The 20,256-nt window shown below is 36.8% G+C and overlaps 1 protein-coding gene across 3 annotated transcripts in view; it reads left to right on the forward strand.

Moving 5' to 3' along the window:
- dyrk4 (dual-specificity tyrosine-(Y)-phosphorylation regulated kinase 4) overlaps positions 1-20,256 on the forward strand; it is a 49,114-nt gene that overhangs the window by 19,443 nt on the left and 9,415 nt on the right. Inside the window, exons 1-7 of one of the 3 annotated variants that reach the window (XM_015601651.3) lie at positions 2,236-2,861; positions 9,535-9,618; positions 13,723-13,869; positions 14,193-14,340; positions 14,924-15,087; positions 16,167-16,303; positions 19,004-19,144. In XM_015601651.3, coding sequence (XP_015457137.2) covers positions 2,838-2,861; positions 9,535-9,618; positions 13,723-13,869; positions 14,193-14,340; positions 14,924-15,087; positions 16,167-16,303; positions 19,004-19,144 — 845 coding nt within the window. In that variant the 5' untranslated portion in view covers positions 2,236-2,837. Of the gene's footprint in view, positions 1-2,235; positions 2,862-9,534; positions 9,619-13,722; positions 13,870-14,192; positions 14,341-14,923; positions 15,088-16,166; positions 16,304-19,003; positions 19,145-20,256 lie in introns of those variants that run through there. The other 2 variants (XM_015601648.3, XM_007228356.4) reach the window with 2 other exon arrangements.

Consider the following 20,256-nt stretch of genomic DNA (forward strand, 5'->3'; position numbering starts at 1 on the left):
TCATGATATAACACCTCACAACTTATACAGGTGTTGCCGTTCCTCATTGTTACCTGAGGTAATGCTTCATAATTCTTCTATATACTGATATCCTATGAGTCATGGCTTTTGGCATGTCAGTATAATGAGATTTTTCTTAAGAAGGTTTTGTCTAGACCAAGAACCATTTAGGCACAGATTGAATCTGCCCTTTTATTTGATAATAGCTCATAACAGCTTGATGCAATTCAGGAGGCAACCTTAGCTTGTGTTCAAATAAAACTGCACTCTGCTCTTCTTTTTTTAAGGGTCAATTGGTCGAATATTTAGCAAATTGTTATGTAGACACCCAGCTCATTGACTCTGTGGTTTCTGTGAGTCATTCGTTTTTACTGAACATGTAACACCAACTCTCTTTCCACCAGATTATATATGTGCAGTAGAGGCTCTAGAGAGGAGGAGGTGTGTTACAAAGGAAGGTTCGTGGCCTTTTTCTATTTTTGTCACTCGAGGTGGCATGTGATTCATCTTCTGTAGGCAATAGTGTGAATTGTGCAGAAAATTTTTTACCGCAGTTCAATGCTCCCGCTACATTTTCCACAGTATTAATATATTATAGCTGCTGGTTATAGTCACTGTGCTGTATTCCCAAACAGAAATCCAACATACAGCAATAAATAGATTACAAAAACTGCTCTGGACAAAATTAAGAAACCACTTTAAAACTATTAGTTTCTATGAATCAACTATTGTATTTATAGGTTTATGTTTTCTATATTCTATAAACTACTGACAATATTTCTTCCAAATGCAGAATAAAAATATTGTCAATTAGAGCATTTATTTGCAGAAAATGAGAAAGTGTCAAAATAATAAAAAAAGATCCAGTGTTTCCGGCCTTAAATAATGCAAATTAAACAAGATTATTTATTTTAAATTTAAAATGTAGACACAATAATATGATGTAAGATTCCAGAAATCAATATTTGGTGGTAAAATTATGCTACTGCTGGGGCAACACCCTGGCCAGGCAGTCAACAGTTATATTTTATATACACAATGAAAGGTAGTTTTAGTGGGCAAAAATACAAACTAATGGCACACACATAAATAAATGAAACCAGGAACCTAGGAAATATAGATTTTTTGTCTGTATTAATATACATTTAAAATGAGTAGGAAGCAAAAGTTAAGACAAGACAGCTCTACCAGTCTCCCTTAATAAGCAATATGCAGCTGATGTTGCACATTATAAACCAGCTCTTGTTTTTTTGTAAAACACTGGTTGGTAATTGTTAATCTAAGCTGAGGTAAGCCTTTTACCCTGAATATGATTGCTGAATATATATAAAAGTACTGCTAATATTTACTCACATTTTAATTCATCTTCAATGCTCATGAAGCTTTTTTTTTGTTGTACATTTTAACAGCCACAAATGGTAGAGTGAGAGAGGTAGAATCAAATGATCTAATCAACTGAGTCTGTAGGAGATTTTACCATTTTAGATGAACAGCATCATGAGGAGATGATTTAGGCAAAAAAATATTTTGGGTGATGACTATATAATATGACTATATTTCTTTAATATCTTTGAATATTTAAATATCTTTTAATATTCTTTAAAGTGCATACTTTTAACATTAAAATGAATACACAATTAAATATTATTAAATGTACCATTTTGGAACAACTTATGGCAGTTTTAAGTGCATTTAACATGCACTTTAAGCAGTATTTAAGGTCAAGACATATGTTCTATAAACTCAACGTTTAATTTAAAGCATATTGCTTAAAAATACATTGTATGTAAATACAGAAAGACTATATTTAATGTGTATTTTTAAAATAAAGTACATTAAATTGAAAATGTACTTTAAGTATTTTTTTAATCTAATTTCAACACACTTTTTGTGCTTTTAAGTTATCCTACTCAAGAGTTATGAGTACAGAAAATATATTAATAAATATTGGTTCTTCAAGGTGGGTGAGAATGCATTCACTAGAAAGGATGTTCAGAAACAAATCAGGCTCCTTCAAACCCAAGCCCACTTTCTCGTGTAGTTTTTTTATTGTCTATTGGCCATGTCTGGACGTTTTGAATTACGCACAGTGACGATGTAGTGATAGAGGAAATTTATGAGTCTCGCTTTGGGCTGATGTCTCTCACTGACAGCTGGAAACTGAACTGAGGAGAGGAGGAAGCCAGCAGCCAGTTAGCTGAGGCGGAGGAGGCGGTGCTGTTGTGGCGAGGCAGCATTCCGAGTCAAACTGAGACATGCGTACTTATCCTGCTGAGGGTCTCCTCGTGTTTCAGTGCGCGCTGCACCCGGGGACAATGTGCCATAACGCTTAGAGAGAGAGAGAGAGAGAGAGAGAGAGAGAGAGAGAGAGAGAGAGAGAGAGAGAGAGAGATAGGGGCCGTTTAAAGAGTGCCATGCCTTGTAGGTAAGCAGATGTAAACATAGGCTGTCTATATAGAGTAGGGGAAGCCAAGAACCGTCAGCTGGACAACCTGAACAGGTGGCGCATCTCAGGACATGCGCGTCAAAGCGGCCAGACTAACAGCTTGCCTCTTTTCTTAATCTGCTGCTGACGAAAGCTTTTCAGACCCCTCTCCGACCGAGCTCACAGATCCTCCTCAGTCTCAAACTTGCTCTTCTGTGGAGGTCTCCTTCTCTACTCGGCTTCTTCAGCTTTTCTGAAACTCTTGGATGCTCTCGAGGATGAGTCTGCTCCAACTGTCTTCTTGGACTTCATAGTGCTGCTGGACGTTGGACGTTTCTATCCGTCATCTTCCTTTCCACGTGTTTAAAGCGTTAATAAACAAGAAGAAGAAAAAGAAGAAGAATAAGAAGACATGTTTCCTGAAATCAACAGCAAGGTAACGTTACTGAACGAGTTTCTAAACTGCTTTAATTAAAGCCATTAAACACTGTAGATCAATAGCTAAGCTGCATTTTAAAACATCACGCAGTGCTAGCCTGGATTTAATCAGCTAGAAATGACACTTGAGAGTGGTGGACTGGAACATTGTGTGTGTGTGAAAGAGAGAGAGAGAGAGGGGGTTCATTACAAGGCTATAGCTATTTCAGTGTGGCTCTTTTTAGACCCTTTATTGCTGATGGTGCTGCTGGAGAGCACAAACTGCTTGGTTTCTGCCAACACTCGTCCTCTTCCCGTCTTTTGTACCCGCTAATTCAAACTCTGTGGTACAACAATGGCAAAACTTAAGAGTCAAGTCCAATGTGCATGAACAGGGTCTGTTGTGAAGAGTGAAGAGAAGCTATATATTCTTTTTCATCTGGTATACAACATCTTTTATTTTCACTCATTCACTCATTGCATAAATACACTGATAATGTATAGCCCAAACATATAAATAGCAACGAAAAAACACTTCTAGCAGCTCATACACCCATTAAAAAATTTGAAGAATTTACACATTCAGAATTTCCACTGCTTTGGTAAAATGGTTTCCAAGAAATAGTTTAGTAGCTTTTGTTCATCAGCTATCATTTAAAACTGTATGATCAGTTGTGTTAGCAGTGTTAAGTTTTTTGTCTTGAGGCGTTCAGCATCTATCGGTTTGTCTTAAAATGTTCAGCATCTGTCATATTGTCCTGTGTTGTTCAGAGTTTATCTTTTGTCCGGTGGTGTACAGTGTCTTTTTTCCTGTGTTCCACGTCTATCTCTTTATCCCAGCAAATGCTCTCAGTCCATCATTTTGTCTTGTGGTGTTCATCACCATCAATTTACCCAGTGGTTTTTAGCATGTGTGAAATTGTTTTGGTGTTCAGCATACAGCTCAGGAAGAAAAATAAGAGACCACTTTGATTTTAACACATTGAAAACCTCTGAAATATAATCAAGAGGAAGAAGGATGATCACAATCCATCAAACCAAGCTTAACTGCTTGAATTCTTGCACCAGGAGTGGCAGAAAGTTATTCAAAAGCAGTGTGTAAGACTGGTGGAGGAGAACATGATGCCAAGATGCATGAAAAAAACTGTGATTAAAAACCAGGGTTATTCCACCAAATATTGATTTCTGAACTCTTAAAACTTTATTAATATGAACTTGTTTTCTTTGCATTATTTGAGGTCTGAAAGCTCTGCATCTTTTTTGTTATTTCAGCCATTTCTCATTTTCTGCATATAAATGCTCTAAATGACAATATTTTTATTTGGAATTTGGGAAAAATGTTGTCCGTAGTTTATAGAATAAAACAACAATGTTCATTTTACTCAAACATAAACCTATAAATAGCAAAATCAGAGAAACAGATTCAGGAACTGAAGTGGTCTCTTAATTTTTTCCAGAGATGTATATAATTTGGTCTTGTGGTGTTTAGCATCCATCAATTTGTCCTATAGTGTTCAGCATCCATCATTTTGTCCAGTAGTTTTCAGGGTCTATTATTTTGTCCTGTGGTATACAGTCTTTATCATTGTGTAATGTAAGGTTCACACTTTATAATTTTATCCTGTGGTGTTATTTACTTTTGCAGGGATGTTTCTGAGGAGCTCCCTGGTTAAGTAACTGGAAGTGGGCAGGGACACACTGTGGCATGCAGATCAGTTCTTCTACCCACTCAGTTATTTACAGTAACAGAAATTTGGACCATGGGTTCAAAACTTTTGCATGCCACGGTATTTGGAAGATGGTCATGTGATCTTTCAGTTCCTATCAGAAACCTCGGGCTGGGGCCTGACTGAACAGACTGTCAACAAGTAACACAGTAACTAGTTTCAAGTCACTATATCATAAGCATTGAGGTCTGGAAGTGTTAGGAACGATATGCACTACCGGTGTGTTTTTAGTCATACCTGTGTCCTGTAGGTTTCTCAGATGACAGCAGCACCCTTCCAGGTATTTAACAGTGCCATAAATCCTAGCCTAGCGAGATATGATTTGCTGAGTGCAGTCAGACAGTTACAGGAATAAACCTAATGCATGTTTCAGTCAGTACTAAAATTATGGCTGTTTTGATTAGCAGAAGAATAAAAATGGCAAGAACATGGCAACAATATAAAAAAAACCCACCATTACAGGTTTTAAGCCTAGTCTAAAAACGTACTTATACTCTCAGGCCTTTGAATGTTTTTAGTAAGTTCTAATTACTTTTCTGTATGTCTGGGGTTAATCTGAATCCTGTTTGCTGATACTATTTTTATTTACTTATCTTATATCTTATTTGTTGTTTAGTCTTAATTTTAATTAATTTAATTGTTTAATTAATTTAATTGTTCATATTTCTGTATTGTACAGCACTTTGGTTGGCATTTGTGGTTTTTAAATGTGCTTTAGAAATAAATTTGACTTAACGTGACTATGATTTATTGTATTATTATAAATGATGCTCATTTGATGTTCATAAAGAAATGTATTCATTATTTTAAAAAATGACAAAATCTATAAAGGTGATGTTTTATTTTATTTTATTTTATTTTTATACCATATTACTGTAAGTAGGATCACATTGTTTTTTGTGATTTCTTGACTCCTCTTAATAATAAATTAAAAGTAGACATGCACTTTTTGACAAGCTGAGACATGTAAAAGCAGCATCTAAAATTAAAGAAACATATGGACTGAGGCAGAAAAATGAATTCTAAAGGTTTTTACACAAATATGACTCCTACGTGTCATTACCCAGTTTTAGAGAGAAATCTCATGCAGCTCCACCAAAGTTCCATAGTGCAGTCGCAGCTTTTTACACCAGAGTGGAAATGACAGAGAAGCCATTCTTCCTATTACAGTGAGTGTACTATCAACATGATTCTGATGAAGCTGTTTTTAATGTTAAAGTTTAATTTGACACAAAATGTTCTTTTTCACTCTTGATGTAGCACATATGAACCCATAAAATATCTGCTGTTGGCTAACGTGTACTGAGACTGAGTTTTATAACCTTTTTGCCAGGCCATTTTTGGGTTTTTCAGTGCAGTATGTGTAGTATGCAAAGTTAAATAGCTAATAGAACACTTAGCCAGCTTAAAAAAGGTGCGCTTTATACCCTGACCCACATTCGTATAGCGACTTCAGCACTGAGGTAAAGTGAGTGTGCAGAAAAGCAGCGCAGGTGTTAATATTTGAATGTGTTTTGAGTCTCTGGCTCACGTTCCACAGCTGACCCGACACCACCTGAATGTCTGCTCTCACTTCATTAATGGACCTATTCTGTGTCTGCATGTCTAAAATGAAAAGTTGGCTTAGTTATAAAAAAAATCTACTATTTTTCACATTAAAATTCGATGTGGTAAAACATAAGAGCACCCATATATAACATTATATCTTGTTTTGTATGGTCTAACATTTTAGAGATGATTTTTGTCCATGACCAGTTTCATGTAGTAATGAATCAGTGTTGCTGCTACTATGATCAGGAGATTGTCGGTTCGAATCCTGTACATGTAGCTGGCCATCAGCTACCGGAGCCCGAGAGAGCACAAATGGCATTGCTCTCTCTGGGTGGGTAGATGGCACTAGTTCCCTACATCACTCCAAAGGGTTATGTTCACAGCACGAGGCGGGTAATTGGCTGTACAGGGCTAGGATAGTATCGTTAGCTCATTTGCATTAGCTTGGCCTTAGCTTTTGTTTGTTTGCCAAAGGACTGGCTGTTTTTTCGGTGTAAATTTCAAGTTACTGCGAACATTCTTTTTCCCCTTCAAATCTATCAAACTTTTCTCTCATCTTCCTGTCTTTCTTATTTGTCTCTACCTTCTGTTGTGTGCATAGAAATGACACTGATAATACTGATAATAATTAAAAGCCCTCGGCAGAGTTTTTAATTGTGATTTAATGATGTTTCACAAAATCCTGAGGCAGAGTGACGACAGCTGACATTGATATTTTATGGATTCTAAGTTGTGCTCCTAATAAACAAAATACAACCTCTTCCAAACATCACATGCTAACGACATACTGATGTAAATTATTAATACTTAGTAGTGATTTATGAAGATTAAACCATAATGTCTGCTAAATTTCATCAATTTAACATCTATTCAGTATCTTTTCATAACATTGTTAGACATTGTATTTTAGTTGATTTTAATTCATGATGTTAAGTAAACAAAATTCAATATCTGATTAATGTCAACGTATATGAGATTGTAATTTCCAGTCAAAATTTGTTGGGTTCAAAATTGGGTTTTGGGCACTGTTGAATTTTTTATTTTATTTTTAACTAACAATTACTTCACCATCTTTCTATCACCATGCTGAGATGGGCCCTGTTTGTCTCTGAGAGCTTTGACATTATGACAAATCACATTGTGGCCCATTTCCAAAGTAAATGAATGTATCAGTACCAGCATCTCTCTCCAGCTAAGCCGCCCATTGGAGAAGATATCTGTTCAAGCCAAATATCTTTGTGTGGTTAAGAACAAGACCATAAGCACTTGGATTAAGGGTGTGAAAACCTGTTAATCCCTGCAGTGTGTGTGTATTGGATCATCACATTGTGTGTCTCCTTTGCGTTTGTCCACTCTGTAGGAAAAACAGCCTGCTGGGTATGTGCTGAAGTTTCTGTATCCTCCTTTTTTCACCCCCTATTTTAAGCAGAAGTGTCCAGCTTCAGTCCTGGGGGGACACTGTACCTCACAGTTGAATACGTTCCTGGTTAAAACCCAGCCATTTCAACTCTTAAACTATTCATCAAGCCTTTGGGCACTGACAGATTGTGTGGGCTGGGGCAGCGCCCAGCTGGATTGGACCTTTTAGTCCGTCCATATGTTGTCTGTCACCACTATGGACACGCTGTCCTCATGATTAAGACAAATGCAAGGCTGTTTCGTCACCTCCACATGTGCCAAAGTCCGGCACCGTGACCAATCAGAGCAGCGGCGGCCCCTTTGATACCCCTGATGCCTCAGCTTACTGACAGCGAATGGGGCCTTGGTTGGATAGTGCTAAGGGGGTTGCTGGAGGGAGTTTTCTATAGGAGATTCCTACTATAAACATGAATGGCTGGCTCAGGTCCAGCTTCATTGTTAAATTGCATTGTCAGATTTACTTGGGTGCCAAAGGAAACAGACAGACTTGCCAGATTTGAGTTGCAGTTTGCATTAGTAATAGGTTGTAGGGCACAGCGTAAACATATACATTAACCCTAAGCTGATGACTCCAGTCTCAAGTCTTTCTGTTAACCATTATACATTATTAATGTACTAATAATAGAAAAGAAAGGTGTTATTTACAGTGTAAACAGCTTGACAGCATGTGACCCTAAGATCAACGTCAATATGACGTAGGAATAGTGACAACAGCTGACATTTATTATTTTTTAATGCTTTTACATTGTGCTGTCAAGTTGCGAAATCCTACTTCTTCCAAACGTCACATGATAATGTTATAATAACAAAATATACACAAGAAAAGTAGTTACTTAATGTGTATTTAATATTTGGGTAGTCTAGGATTACCAAAAAATAATATATGGTTTGAGTCTCTAACAAACACTATCAAAATATTTTACAGTTTAAAAAGTACACCTTAATTCACATTTTATGCATATGAGAAAAACAATTCATAATGTATCACCTAAGATTATTGCAATACATTACAAAATATTGTATTTTAACCCCTGTACATAAGTGATACCAAAGAGAACCCCTTTTTTTTATAAAGAATGAAAAGTTTGAAATAGAAATATATATTAAAAAAAGGAAGTGAGTACTTTCTATGACATCTCTATTACAACCTTGGTTCTTCTATGACTTCTCAGAAGAACATCTGAAGCACCTTTATTTTTAAGAGTGCATATTTAAGGCTTACACTACACTGTTAAAAATAAAGGTGCTAGAAAGGTCAAATTCTTTCTTTAAGCAACCAATTTTAGCTCCATAAGAAAAGTCTTTTGTTAAAGAGATGTGTGTGTGGGAAGAACCTTTTAAATGTTTACGCAGTGCATGTAAAGTAGGATGGTTCTTGAGAAGTGTGATAAATATTTAGCAACCAAAAAAGTTATTTGATTGATAATGATTTTAAGTTTTCTTTGAAAAGCAAGACAAAAATTAATTTGAGCTCTTTAATTTAAGCAATTGTAAAAAAAAATGGCAAAATTAATAAAAAAAAACCTGTTTGGAATTCGATATTCCACCTTCGGCCAAATGTTTCATTTTGTTTGGTTTTGACAAAACTTTAAAAGCTCCTTAATGCTTCGATCCCATTAAAAGAGTGTCGAGAGTTTGTAGGCTGCTGAGATAAACGGTCCTCCTTTAATTCCTTCACAGTGTGCTCACTGCTCACAGGTATGTCACAAACCGTGCAATTACACCCTAAAAGTGTTCATATCTATTTTATAATCCTTTGAAGCAGCAGAGCTCTGAAAATATAGCAGGTTAATTAAGCCTGGAGACCTTGATGACTCACGCACAGTGTTAAATAATGCTGTGTGTATTACGAGCCGAGCGCTGATTCCCTAGGTGTTCAGACAGCGTCCCACGCTGCGGGCCTTCCTTTAAGAGCTGACGGAGGTCGCGGGAAGTGCGAGCCTGCCCACTCATCTACGCCATTCAGTACACGTCTTTCTCTGTTTGCTTTCGCAGGCAGCCAGACCGGAGGCTTTCCCTCACCCACAGAGGTTGCAGGCTGAGAGCACACGCCTGGGAACCAACCGCAACTATTCACAGGTAGACAGGCTCTTGCTGAGTGTGCTTCACTTACTCACACAGATCAGATTAAAATAGGCTTGCACTTCCCCTGCAGAAAACTCTGTTATGAGACTTCCCGAATCCCACATGATTTTGAAAATCTGAAAATTCTAGAATACACCTACAAGCAACATCATTTAGCTTTTTTTTTTTTAGCCTTATGTTGGTGGTGCATTTGAGTGTAAAAAGATTTGACTGTAAAAGAGGCAGAGAAACATCTCTACTCTCGCCACTCTGAGCCGTAACTCTGCTACTGCACTATGGAACTTTGGTGAAGCTGCACAAGACCTCTCTCCATCACTGTTACACTGTGTAGCACTGCATACTCCAAGACATATTTGTATAAAATTCTTTTCTTTTTTTTATTCCAAATGCTCCTTTCACATCAGCATGTTCATAAATGCATGTGAAAAGCATGTCCTTTAAGAGCAAGAAATGCATATAGAATGTAGAAATTAATAAAATAAATCTGCTTGACATTAACATAACACTTACACAAACATGCAAACACTAATAGGACAGAAAATTGCAGCGTATACTATAACTTATTACACGTTTTACACAGATAGCAAAAGGACATTGAATCAACATTCGTTTTTTTTTAATAACCACTGCATTAAAACAGCGTAACTGCAGGATATGTGTTTGTGGTGGCTCCTGCATTAAATGTTGGTGTGATTTTCTGCTTGAGTCGCTTGTCTCTTTGCACAGAAAGTCCTAGACTAGTCCTAAAGACCCGTTTCAGTTGTGCTTTTTTTTATCTATCAAATATATCAGTACAATTCAACTCAATTGTTCATTTGAAAAAAATAGTGATTTTTTTAATCCCTCATTCTTGATTAAATGATTCCAAAACTCATCAGCTCTCACTGGATGGCCACATAAACCAAACTGAAGGGCACACTTGAACACTATTCTGCTCAGAACAGCTGAAGGTAAAAGAGGAAGCAATAAACCAGCAATAAAATGGAAGGATATAAACATAGGAGTCATAAATGAGCTATTTATAAAGCACAGATACAAATAGAGCACATAATATTCAGTAGAAATACTATTTATATAGTTTTTAACAGAAGCTTTTAATAGAAGAATAATGGTGAGGAGAATGTTTTATGGTGGGGACATGCTAACACTAACATGCTAGCTAGCTCTCATTCATTTATCTAGTCAGAAATATTAGCATGAGCATGTGTGGAATCTGAGCAAAAAGTATAATTTACTATTTATAATATTATTTTACATAAAAAACTGTATATGTTTAATGCTGTATGTGTCCTTGTATTTCCTTTAAAAGGGGCTTTTAACTCTGAAGCGCCTAAGTAAACAAAATTGTAATTCTTAAAAGAAAAAAAAAACATTTTTATTTCAAAATCAAACAAGCACTGGATGTTAATCTACAAAGATTTTTCTCCTAAAAACTGTTTATTTGAGTGAGTAAAGCGCTCTTATTTGCCACATTAACCACTTATTTGCAGTAAGCTTACATTTCAGGTATTTTAGTGCGGTTAGCAGCAGCGCTAGCCGCGTTTAGCATCACTTAGGGCTAGTAAATGCCGCCTGACAGCACTACACTGAGGAACCCCGAGTGTTTCTGTAAGCCAGGGTGCTATAAGCTATCGGTTCGCCCCGCATTGCTTGTTTTATTGTGGTAGACATGCAGACTACACTCCAATATACTCCCCTTTAAATTGCAAAAAAAAGCTAGCACTGTGGTTAGCGGCTAATGCTAATGCTGCTTCATCCTCGGTGATGGAGAAACTTCACTGAAACTCCTGTATAACTCTGTACTTCAGCAGAGTGGCTTTACTGCTCTTTAATACCTGACAGGTAAAATTCATACATAAGGTCCACTGAATTATAAGGTGCACTATCGATTTTTGGGTATATTAAAGGGTTTTAAGTGCGCATTTTATAGTGCAAAATATACAGTACATAGCTGCATAATTGCTCTACCGATTGACCGGCTGTAATGAGTGAAGCACCAGCCGTCTAAATTGCATTTGAGCCGCTCTGAGGCGCAGTGGTTACAAAGAGCCTCTTAATGTCAGAATCCATTGACCTGATTGTGGTTTAGACGCCCAGCTGGAGTACCTGCACAGCTCAGACGCCTCTTGTTTATGGCCTGGCTACTGTATTCAGCCGCTTGTGTGGTTCTGCAGGTGCCTCTGTGCTAAATTTAGCTTCTGTCTCTATGCATCATAATCAAGTTGGCAGATCCTGCAGCAGCCCTGGAACACATGAGATTAAATATCACATCTATCTATAGATGAGGTTACTCCTTTTTCAGCCCAGAAATTTGCAGAGCTCCGATCTTGAATCTTCAAGTCAGGGGGGGAAAAACCTGCATGCCGCTAACAAGTCTCTCCACCTTGTGTTTAGATTTTAGGGGTCAGAATTATTGCTGTATTTGTAGCTCCTCACATAATTAGAATAGAAAATTTACTTTAAAGAAGTGAGATTGTTTTATAAAATGAAATGGGGTGTGTATAATAGTTCAATAAAGCATGTTTACCATAGTTCTAAGCTAAATAGCTTGTCTGTTTAAATAATTACTACTACAGGTTTGCTGTGTCGTATCATTTGTGATAATATTGTCATCATTTTTTAGTAATATATGTATATGTGTATATGTTTGCTGTTTATATGTGTGCACTAAATATTTCTCACTTAAGCATTGTGGTTGATTTTATATTATATGAGATAGATAGACTAATACTTTATTGATTCCAGAGGGAAATTTTGGACATCCTTCTTAACCAAAAGAAGGATAAGACAGAAAGATACAGATAAAAATACAATGAAAAATAAAATATAAAATTAGAGTCTTTTAGCATGTGTGTAAGGAAGTGCAGTTAAACACAGTAAAACAACAATGTACACCAGTTGTTGTGCATATTAAGGATGACTAAAAATAATAATATAATTATATAATAATCATATAATAATTTAGCAGTGCAAATTTGTATTATTATTCTATACAAAATCAGAGTCTTGGTAATTAACTGAGCTCTACAAAAATAGGAGATGTTTAGAACTGTTATACTATATAAAACCTTAACATTTTTTTTTTTTACAGGTGAATACTTTTGAAATTTAAAAAAGAAAATCAGTGTTTTGCCAAAATATCCTGAAACATCATCATATTATTTTAGGGACATTTTGCGACCCCGAGGCCTGTCACATTAATTACATTATTGACTTATTGTATAAATTTTCTGACCTCAGTATCATTCGTAGTGTTTCTTTGAGTGTTTGTTTACATATATAAATCAACATCACTTATATTTTAGCTAGTCACACAATGACCAATACAGGAAAAAACGTGTCCCATACATACAGAGTAGGCTGTGGTAGGCGAAGAAAAAAGTATTCAACTTCTACAGTATGATTTATTAAAATATTGGCGTCTTTTAAAATGATGTCACTGCTTTTAATGCCATTTTATTATGTTTTATTTAATGTTTTTAATTATATCTGTGACAATATAAAGTCTGGTAAAAAAAAAAAAAAACGTTATTGTGACAGGCCTAGTACCCATCCCTAATTTACCACTAATGCTACCGTTTTTCCTGAAAACTGCAGAAATGGCCTGATCATTAGATGTCATTAGGCTCACCTACACTAGCCTCACTATTCAGATAGTATTGCCATATATGTACGCACATACACTTCCAAATATAACAGGCCTGGAAAGCATGTCTGTACTAAGAGTACACTAAAGACTTTATCTCACTCTCTGACGATGTGGAAAACGGCAGTCCGCATGTCAGAACACTTTTTTGTTCCCTTCTCACTCTCCATGCCCTGAAATTCCATCCTCTACCCTGGGGGCAGGTCACTAGGGCTGCTGCCCGCTCAGCTTAGCAGGTGGTAGGGTGTATGATTATCAGAAGTGGTTCTGATGCGTCAAAGTTTACATCAGATCCATTTTAAATGCCCTCAAATCAGGTTCCTTGCAGGCAGTTCAGACAGGAAGCTTATGATCAGTTCCAAAGTGGCCAAAGTAGGTTGTATCAATTTGTATCATCCTTTTTGTCATCTTTTGAATGCTAATATGTTATTGCTCTGTATTTTCTTTTGCAGAAGTGCGGCACAGAGACTGGCACCTTACCTCAGCTCGACCCGCCAGTTAAACCGGTGGTGGTGCCCAATGGCAAACTGCTTCACCAGTCAGATGGCATCTTACCCAACATTGTCAAACAGCTGGTGCAGAATGTCCAACAAAGTCAAGTGAGCAAACCTGTCCTTCTCTTTTACATATATCTCTTTTTATTATATATATTTATATATAGGCCAATCCAAATCTATACTTCTCTACCTCTTTATTTAAGCCTACCTATTAAAACTAATGACTTCCAAACAAAAGGTTTATAAGTTTGGACTGCCTACCAGGTGAAAACTAATACTATATTAAACCTTGTAAGAGCAAAACCTCATATCTTAAAATGGTAGCTTCACAGAATGCCTTCTTCTAATATATAAGCTAATATTTTTAAGTTAAGAGCAGTTTATTTGGATTATTTATTAACATTTTCTTCTTCACTAACCTGCAGGAGGAGAGGGAGAGGCCGAGGCCTCAATTCCCGGCTCGTTTCGGCTCCTCAGTGGACAATATCTCCGAGTCTTTGACCAGAAGTATCATCAACAAGTTTGAGAAGATCAGAACGTATGAGGGACAGAGGCTGCCCATGTCTCCAACAGGTCAGTGCTGCACTGTGGTACAGATCTTATGGTGTTTGACTGCTTGCTTTGGGAAAAAAAATTAGAAAACTTTTTTTAAATGTCACAAGCTGTAGCTTATTGAAACAAGCATATAATTTCTAAAGCAGCTATTTTTTAGACTCTTCAGCAGAAACATAATCTGCTTAGAATGTTTGAGCATGTTTATTTAACACCTGAGGTGTTGATTTAATGACAAAAATAACTTCAGGGTGTTAATTAGGTTTGTCTTACTGGTGTTTAGGACTTTAGGTAAGCCTTGTTGGATGTAACTGATAAAAAATATGTTGAATTATTATTGCACATTGCAAAATAAAAAAACTGGAAAAAAAAATGTATGCTTTGAATGTAAAAAAAACATCTTTTAAATTGTCTTTGTCTTTAGAAACCCTTTTATTTTTCATGTCAATGTATTTGCCTGATTTGTAGTAGCACTAGAAAAAAAAGCATTAGAAGGTCAAACATTTACAAATTAGCTTTTGAGTCTGGAAAAGCTGACTAGTCTTCTGGAGAAGCCGAGCGACGACCTAAATTTCCATCTGCTCTCCTCTGTCCTTGCTAACAGCTGCGCTGAAGCACTTTCAGAGCCAGCTCACGGAGTACGAGCAGGAGGAGATTATGGACTACTCTGAGATCTGGTATCTGGGCTTAGACACCAAGAAGATCGAGGGCTGCCAGGGATCTCCGCAGAATTCTGGCTATGATGATGAGCATGGCAGCTACCTTAAGGTAACATCAGATAGTGTTAAAGAGCGAGTATGTGCGCATGCAGAACGTATTGAAAGGTGCGGCGTAAAAATAATGTCACATGAAGAAAATCAAGACTGGTTTGCTTAATGGTTATACGCCTGATGCTTCCGCAGCGCTTCGTTAAGCTATTTTGAGAGTGTCTTGCACTTTTTTTTAACACCATATAATGTTCCTCAAGGCTGGGTCAAGGTTGGTGTGATGGGTTTCCAGGCATATCCTCTTTATATAGTTTTCGGTGAATAAAAAAAAAAAAAAACGAAGATAAGATTACATTCTCTGCAGTAAAACAAAATAATAAGAAGAGCTTGGCACCTGGCGTTCCCTCATACACGCATGATTGATTGAGAATGTCTTAAAAGTAGGGCAGTCATTCATTGGCAAGTAATCTGTTTATGGCCTGTTTAATAGGTCAAAGACAATGAAGCTCTTAAAGCATCATGAAGCATGTTTAGAGGAGTGTATCTCTCCATGATTGAGTTTTGCTGCATCAGGACAAGCCCTGGATGGGTACTGAGAAAACAGGCGTACTGACTGACTGACTGACTGACATACTGACCTCATACTCAACCTCACGAGAAACAGGGAAATTGCATTACAGCACGAGGCCGGCTAATCTCCCGCCAGTCCCACATATGAACTCTGCCTGCCCTGTCCTCTATGAATGCCCTGTCCCAAACAGAGCATTTTTTCCAGCCTGCTCTTTGCATTATTTAAAAGTTTGGACCCGCTGTCCCCAGTACGCTCATCAGCACACATGTTTGTCCCCCAGAGCAATAATCCAGACAGCGTAACATAACTCTGGAGCAGGTTCAACTCAGGCCTGAAATAATAAATGGGCCATTTATAATAAATGTTGAGAGAGAGAGAGAGAGAGAGAGAGAGAGAAGGACAAATAAGGAATGGGGGGGATTTTTCAGCTCATTTGTCCGTCTCACTTTTACCCATCTTTCCTCACTGTGACACATTAAGTCGTGCTGCCAGATGGCGATTGAAATAGCTGCGCTTTGGCTATCCATAGCTGAGACATGAATCTCTTTCCAAATATGATCTGTGCGCAGGTCCTGCATGACCACATTGCTTACCGCTACGAGGTTCTGGAGGTGATTGGGAAGGGATCCTTCGGGCAAGTCCTCAAATGCCTGGATCACAAAACAAACGAAATGGTGGCCATCAAGATCATTCGCAACAAGAAAAGGTATTTACAAGATCATGTTCATACACTTTTACAAACATATGCAAAGGTCTGGACACCCCTGGTCAAATGACAATAAATTGTGTTAATAAATGAACCAATTCTCTAAAGGAAACAGAGCTAAATATGTCATTATTTCTTTAGGTTTTAGACATACAGTACTGTGCAAATGTTTTAGGCACCAAAGCAAATTACACTACTCAATTTATCTCAGAAATATGTGATAATAAAGTGTTTTTACCTAAAAAAAAAAAAAGCACCACATATGATACATAACAAGAAATTCTCATTTTTAACTAAGTATATTATATCCTGTGAGCCGAGCTAAAGAAGAAAGTGTAGAGATTCCAGATTTCTCCTGGATGCTCCTCAGCCAGCATGTGTATATTATGTTCAGTTCCGTCAGCAGCTCACCTGATTTACCAAATTTACCAATTAGCCAAACCAGGTGTTGATATGATAAGAACCAGAAATAACTCTATTGGAGATGTTTTAAGAAAATCAAGGCTGTAAAAGCTGTTCTTTTTGTAAAATTGCTGTTTGTATTTGTTGTAATGCTAGTATTTTACTGAGCTAATAAACACTTACTTCACAGATAAGACACTTGTGCTCTACTGAAATTCCCACAGCTACCTAAAACATTTGCACAGTACTGTATTCTGTATTTAATTCCTATTTGTTTTTAATTCATTCCTTTAAAGGTAAAATTACAATGTACCATTACTTTGCAGTGGGGGGTGGATTTAAGGTGTTCCGTTGTATTCAAACTCTTATATAATTACAGCATGTCATTTCATATCTACAACATTTAGATTAGTACAGCAAAAAATAATGTGCAGTTTTATCCATAGCTCAATTATAGCAAATTAGCCTACAGACACATGAGCTCAGTTCCCTGAATGACTCTAGACCCAGATAAAGTGGAGAAATTCATTCAAAAATAGTCAAAAAATATCTTTGTTTCCTGTGTGGAATATGCCAAAACTCCCAGTGTCCGATGTTTTCCTGTTCATTTGTATTCCTACCTGTAGAAATGGACAAATATCACATGCTAAAACAGCATTCCAAAGCCTGGAGGAGCCCATTTTACACACAGCAGTGTGTACGTGTGGGTGTGGTGTGTATCATACAGTGTGAGAAACTCTATTCCGTTAACAGTTTGACATGGTTTGATGATTGAAGCACACAGTTTACCCAGTGCTGATTGGTGGAGTATTGGCTTCCATCACTTGTTAGCTACATGGAGCTCCACTGCAGATCTAAAGAAGTGAACCAGGCTTTCTCATCAGCATATCTGAGATAATTTTGGTAAATCTTTGCACATAAGAGCTGTTGCACAAACAGTTCACATTTCCATCAGTTCCTAACATCAAATCTTAACATCTGATCTGTGTGTGACTGGGTCGAGGGTCACTGTGAAACCCGGAGAGGTGTTAAAAGGCATCTGCCGATATCACCTTACCCGCCCTCGCTCAAGTGATCCACTCCTCAGCCCGAGTCACACCACCTTTGATTGATGCAGATGCCATCAGGTTTACAGCCTTTCAATAATGCAGAAAACAAAACGAGAGCTTAGGAGAGAGGGCCTGCCCGGGTCTCACCAGCACTCTCAGGGTTTCTGCCTGAAACTCTGGAAATGATCTAAAAAGATTGAAGAATTATAGTGTTAAACATAGTTCTATTTCAGTTTAGTCACCAATTTGTAGTACAGATGAAAACATTTTAAATGTAACAATAATTATTTAAGAGTGAAAATTATTGATATGATTTGATTTTGATAAAATATAAATTCTGGCACTTTGTCAGAAGAAAAACTACATTCTGCTGATACAGAATATAAATTTAATAACTTATATTTGTCTGTCTAATTATTGTGATCTAATGATAATATTTTTACAATTAACTAATTATGTAATGTGAATCTTATGTAATAAATCGACTTAAATTGTTTATAAAAATAACTATACAAAACCTGGAACTAAAAAACTTTGTAAAAAGATTAAAATAATTATAATTAGGTTGTTATAAATCCTTGTAAATTTTTTATGTGTTACTTTAATTGATGGAAAATATTAATTCATTAAAAATAGAAATGGTCTATTTACTGGATATTTCTACTATAGTAAAACCACACATATTACTACACATCTTTATATACTCTATGATATTATAGTTACTGTTATATAATTTCTATCAAACTTTTTGTACAAAACTGTTTTAATGTATTTTGGAGGCGGAGCTCAGGTAACTGTGCAGAATCATTGGTTTTAAATATTGTATTTCTTGAATAGTACAGTTAAAAAGTCTTACAGCAAAATATATTAACCTGAACTGCCATTAAGAAAAAAGTAAGATTAAATGGAAATAATACAATGAAATACTAGTATAAAAATGGACATAAGCTTAGAAGTTAAGTACATGTATGAGGTATGAGCTGCTGTCTTAAAAATAATAGTGCTTTAAAGTGTTTTTGGGCAAAGCCACAGAAGAACCAATTTTGATTACATAAAGAAGCTTATTTGTAACAGAGACCTTTTTAGAGTGAAATTTTGCAAACAGACTTGATGCATGCTTTATAGAACCAAACACAGTTCCTTTATGGCGTCATTGTAAAAATAATTTAAAATATCTTTCATTTTAGGACAAAGTTGATTAAGAATGTAAACATTAACAGACGCTGCCCGTTTGCTGTTTGTTCTGCAGGTTCCATCAGCAGGCTCTGGTAGAGCTGAAGATCCTGGATGCAGTGCGGAGGAAAGACCGGGACAGCTGCCACAACGTCATCCACATGAAGGAGTATTTCTACTTCCGTAACCACCTCTGCATCTCCTTCGAGCTTCTGGGGTGAGGACCGCACTGTAGATTGACTGTAAGAATAGCTGCTCTGACTCAAAACATTTAGACCAATGCAGAATCAATTGGGCCACAGCGGTAATGGAGTCAGACAATTATCCCAGCTTTTACAGTAATACAGAGTGGCTGCGAGACGCCACACTGCAGACCGAGTGGGAGTCAGCGGCTGAGTGTGTATGAGTGCATTTCTGCTTTGTCTGCTAACACAAAAAGAGCAAACACTCTGAAAAACACAGAGGTGCCAAATGGGTGCTTTGGATAGATGCCATAGTAGAATCACATTTGTGGATATGTGAGTGTGAAAAAAAACCTTTTTAAAGTTTTAAGAACCTCTACATTATGTAAAAGGCTGCATTTGTATTTGCAGGCATAGAACATATAGCAAAGCTCTAAGATAAATCATATTTTTTTTATCGTTATTGTGTTATACAGTATGTTGTCACTATAAACACATCAAAAAAGCTGCAATAACATTGTGAGTAAGAGTAAACCCTATTTGGCTCATTTGCTTTACCCAAATGCATCAACAGAGAAATCTATTCACAACGTAGACTATGCTTAGGTGATATAACGAGACTGGAGGTAGAGCGAGGCAGAGCGAGGTAAAATGAGAGTGTGGTAGAGGTCCACAATAAATGCTCACACCAAGCTACTTCTTAACCTGAGAGAAATGAGTGCAGTCTAGCTTTGAGAATTTTAATTTAGCACTTTTGACATCAATATCATGATATCCAACAGAGTTATATCACATTTTTGTTCCTTATTGTAAAACCCTAGTGTGAGCAGACTAATTTTCCATAGTCATCAATATTTTGAGGGGCTCCTGGGCTCCCACTATAGTGGGAAGTGGGAGGTGTAAAAAAACACCCCTTACATAGAACATGCTTTAAACATGCATTTCTGGACACCTGGGAGACACAGAAGCAGCATCTGAAAAAACTGAAAGAAGCATGTGTACTGAGGTGTTTGATTAACATTACAGGATTTTACACACATATGTTCTCCAGAGCATCAACAATAAATATTGCATTTTTTGCACTATAAGGAACACTTATAATCCTTTAATTTTTTCCCAAAATCATCAATGCACCTTATAATCCAGT

This window comes from Astyanax mexicanus, chromosome 10, assembly GCF_023375975.1.
Source record: "Astyanax mexicanus isolate ESR-SI-001 chromosome 10, AstMex3_surface, whole genome shotgun sequence".
In the NCBI taxonomy this organism is placed as follows: domain Eukaryota; kingdom Metazoa; phylum Chordata; class Actinopteri; order Characiformes; family Acestrorhamphidae; genus Astyanax; species Astyanax mexicanus.